Source organism: Protomyctophum parallelum, assembly GCF_964188405.1.
Source record: "Protomyctophum parallelum genome assembly, chromosome: 1".
NCBI classification, from domain to species: domain Eukaryota; kingdom Metazoa; phylum Chordata; class Actinopteri; order Myctophiformes; family Myctophidae; genus Protomyctophum; species Protomyctophum parallelum.
Window position 1 is genome coordinate 89,109,864 of NC_139697.1, and position 4,500 is coordinate 89,114,363.

Consider the following 4,500-nt stretch of genomic DNA (forward strand, 5'->3'; position numbering starts at 1 on the left):
GGTGGACTTTTGATTGAAAGACAGATATAGTTCACCACTTGTCGTTGTAGTTAGTCGTGGTTTGGAGGACTCCGCATTAATGCATCCACTTGATAGGTATAAGGGCTTTTCAGACGGGATGCGATACGTCTGTGTTCTTCGCTTGGATCAGCGTGGGGCGCGCTGCACTTCTCATGTGAACACACACACCCCGGAGGCAGACCTTCGCGAGTGGTCGCGCACGTTCCCTGCTGCGCGCAGCTTAAAAACCGGGTTTTTAGACAGCTGGTGGATGGAAAAGAAGCTCCACCTCCGCGCCCGACTGACGCGACGGACAGCTTCCCGGACGCGCTCTCCTCCGCGTCAGTCGAGCGTGGAGGTGGAGCATCTTTTCCATCCACCAGCTGTCTAAAAACCCCACGAAGAAGAAGGGCTTCAGGTTCTTCTGACGCGTCCACGCGCGACAGTGTGCTTGCGGGGACAGAGACAATTGCTCTGTGAGTGAACTCCAGGCGCCATGCTGCTTCAGCTGCGTTAAATCCTTATCCTTGGAGGATATAGCTCTAGCCGTATTTGAAAATCAATGTCCACACAGCTGTGCACAGTAAAGATCCAGTAAAATCTGTGTATAGAAAGAAGTCGACCACAACACAGCTCTTGTTGTCGCGGGCGGGGCGTGTGTGCGCGAAACGAGCACAAGCATGACCGTTTCATCAGGGACGTGCAGAGAGTGCTAGAGAGGCAGGGGGGCTGACATCCCGTAAAAGAGGCCGCTTTTGGACAAAAATAGCGAAAATAGCAGACCTACAAGCTCTCAACGCGTCGCAGCGCAACGCGTTGTGAGCTTGTAGATCAGCTATTTCCAGGGCGCGACCCGGCACTCTTTAAGCTAGTGGAGATGTGGTGTACGACCTGGGTTTCTAAACAAATTTGTTCAACGCAAAAAAAGGATTCGTTGCAAGTTCAATTGGACTTCGGAAAAAAAAGCATGACATGGCATGGCATGGAAAGGAGAGGCATTTGCATTTCTTTCACCGTATAGGAAATGCTGCATTCGTGGTCTGGAAAGGGCAGTTGTTTTACAGACGGGTAAAAGGGCAGGGGGCCTTTAATGTCTGTGTGTGTGTGTGTGTGTGTGTGTGTGCACGTCCCTGCGTTGTCATGGGAGCGCACCCGCCTGCCGTGCGCCGCCCTGTCTGCTTGGCCTCATCTCCCTGCCTGCCCACTGTCTGGTTGGCCTCATCTCCCTGCCTGCCCACTGTCTGGTTGGCCTCATCTCCCTGCCTGCCCACTCATCTCCCTGCCTCCCTCATCTCCCTGCCTCCCTCATCTCCCTGCCTGCCCACTCCCTCATCTCCCTGCCTGCCCACTCGCGTCTCTTTGAAAATGACTATAGGTGAGTCAGTCGCTTCCCGTCTGAAAAAGAACAATCTTATTTATTTTTTACTCAAATAAGCCATTTCAAACACGATAACAGATGAAAGCAATTAATTCAGAATAACAGTACATTTAAAAAGATTTACTGCGAGAAGAAGCATAACATATTGCTCCCACCCCTTCGTCAATAATATCTATCTATATATCTTCGACAGTACCTGTATACATTACACGCACGCACGCACGCACGCACGCACGCACGCACGCACGCACGCACGCACGCACGCACGCACGCACACACACACACACACACACACACACACACACACACACACACACTAACCCTAACCACTAGTATTTGGGATGTCCCATTAATGTCTCCATGCCGTGTGTCTCCACCATAGGCTTCAAAGGGGAGAAGGACTACTGGCGGAGTGGCCGCAGTGTGTGCGTGAAGACCCACGAGAGTGGCCAGAAAGAGATCGAGATGTTTGACTCTGCCATCCTGCTCATCCGGAACCCGTACCGCTCCCTCGCGGCTGAGTTCAACCGCAAGTGCGCGGGACACTTGGGCCACGCCACTGAAGCACAGTGGAAGAGCAAAGGTGCTTCCCAAACATTTCCATTCCAATGGATTGTCCTTTCAAGGACCCCCAGTTGTAATCTGTCAGTTGTTTTCTTAGGCAGTCCTGAAAAAAGTGCATTGCAGTAATCAAGCTGAGAAAAAACAAAGGCGTGGATTAGCGTTTTTGCATCGTCTAAGGACAAATAGGCTCTGATTCGTGCAATATTTCTAAGGTGAAAAAAGGCAATCTTGGTAACATGATTAATGTGTGAATTAAAATTAAATTCAGAATCAATAATAACCCCCAGGTTCTTTACTGTACTGCTACTTTCTACAGTCAGGTTGCCAAGTCTGCTTATTATTGATTATTTCTGCTCACTAGAACCGATTATGAGAACTTCTGTGTTATCCTCATTAACTTGAGAAAGTTCTCACTCATCCAACATTTGATGGTAGACAGACAGGTCAACAGCGGGTCTAAAGCACAGGGATCATCTGGAGCCACAGAGAGATATAGTTGGGTATCATCAGCATAGAAATGACAATTGACTCCGTGATTGGTAATGAGTTCGCCCAATGGCAGTATGTACAAGGAGAAAAGCAGAGGGCCAAGAATCGAGCCCTGTGGAATACCAGAACTGATGTCGTGTTTATCTGAGTCAAACTCGGCTAGATTGACAAAGTAACTTCTGTTTGATAGGTAGGAGGAAAACCAGGACAGGGCCGTACCAGACAGGCCTATCCAGTGCTCCAGACGCTGTATTAATATTGAATGATCAATCGTGTCAAATCATGTCAGTATCATGGTGGTATCATGGTCAGTATCATGTCAGTATCATGGTCAGTATCATGTCAGTATCATGTCAGTATCATGGTCAGTAGGATGGTCAGTATCATGTCAGTATCATGGTCAGTATCATGTCAGTATCATGTCAGTATCATGGTCAGTATCATGGTCAGTATCATGTCAGTATCATGGTCAGTATCATGGTCAGTATCATGGTCAGTATCATGGTCAGTATCATGTCAGTATCATGTCAGTATCATGGTCAGTATCATGTCAGTATCATGGTCAGTAGGATGGTCAGTATCATGTCAGTGTCATGTCAGTATCATGGTCAGTATCATGGTCAGTAGGATGGTCAGTATCATGTCAGTATCATGTCTGTATCGTAGTCAGTATCATGTCAGTATCATGTCTGCATCATAGTCAGTATCATGGTCAGTATCATGTCAGTATCATGGTCAGTATCATGTCAGTATCATGTCAGTATCATGTTATCATGTCAGTATCATGTTATCATGTCAGTATCATGGTCAGTATCATGGTCAGTATCATGGTCAGTATCATGTCAGTATCATGTTATCATGTCAGTATCATGGTCAGTATCATGGTCAGTATCATGGTCAGTATCATGTCAGTATCATGTCAGTATCATGGTCAGTATCATGGTCAGTATCATGTCAGTATCATGTTATCATGTCAGTATCATGTCAGTATCATATGGTCATTGGTCAGTGTCCATGGAATACAGATCTCAGTCGTCACGACTGATTTAAGTATTAACAAGCTCACAACACGCATGTCGCGCTTGGTTATTAGTTATTTTGAGATAAGATTAAAGAGTATTTGAAGTAGTCAAACTAGCAACAGAATGCATGTTAAGAAGCATAATGTTCCCCGAACTTTCTTTAAACAATTTTAACTCGACAAGAAAACTTTTGAGAATCACTGATTTAAACCATGCTTGTTAAAAGGCTTTATTCTTAGTTCTCACCAACACTGCTTTTCTCTTTTCTCCTCCTGCATGCAGACTGGCCAGAATTTGTTGACAGCTACGCCCCCTGGTGGGCGTCCCACGCTCTGAGCTGGCTGAAGTTTGGCCGACGCCTGCTCGTCGTGCACTACGAGGAGCTGCAGAGGGCGCTCTTCCCCCAGCTGCGCCTCGTCACCTCCTTTCTGAACGCCACGCTGACCGAGGACAGGCTACTGTGTGCCCAGAGCAACCAGGAGGGCCACTTCAAGCGCTCGGCGGCTCAGCAGCCCTCCTCTGCCTTTGACCCCTTCACTCCGAGTATGAGGAGGACGATCGACTCGTTCATTCGTAGCGTAGACCAGGCGTTGCAGAAGAGGAATTTCAGTGGACTGCCGGAGGACTATCTGCCCAGATGATGGTCCCAAATGTATATTACAGGAATCAGCTGAGAATATAGTGTGGATATAGTATAGGAGAAACTGGCTGTGGAACACATGAGCTCTTATTATCGCAGAACACATTCCCATGCAGAATGGTGGCTGAGTTTACTGGTGGTGACATTCTGTGCGTGCGTGCGTGTGCGCAAACACACACACACACACACACACACACACACACACACACACACACACACACACACACACACACACACACACAAACGCACACACACACACACACACAAACGCACACACGCACACGCACACGCACACGCACACGCACGCACACACACACACACACACACACACACACACACACACACACACACACACACACACGCATAATTGGACCGCATGTCTCCTTCCGATGCCAATTTCACTGTGG

The 4,500-nt window shown here is 47.8% G+C and overlaps 1 protein-coding gene across 1 annotated transcript in view; it reads left to right on the forward strand.

Moving 5' to 3' along the window:
• The window catches only part of LOC310864234 (sialate:O-sulfotransferase 1-like), a gene marked incomplete at both ends in the record, with an annotated part of 18,550 nt that extends 14,456 nt beyond the window's left edge, over positions 1 to 4,094 (forward strand). Inside the window, 2 exons of the mRNA XM_083772847.1 lie at positions 1,761 to 1,961; positions 3,736 to 4,094. Of these exons, the coding sequence (XP_083628973.1) occupies positions 1,761 to 1,961; positions 3,736 to 4,094 (560 nt within the window). The remainder of the gene's footprint in view (positions 1 to 1,760; positions 1,962 to 3,735) is intronic.
• Positions 4,095 to 4,500: the final 406 nt, after the last annotated feature.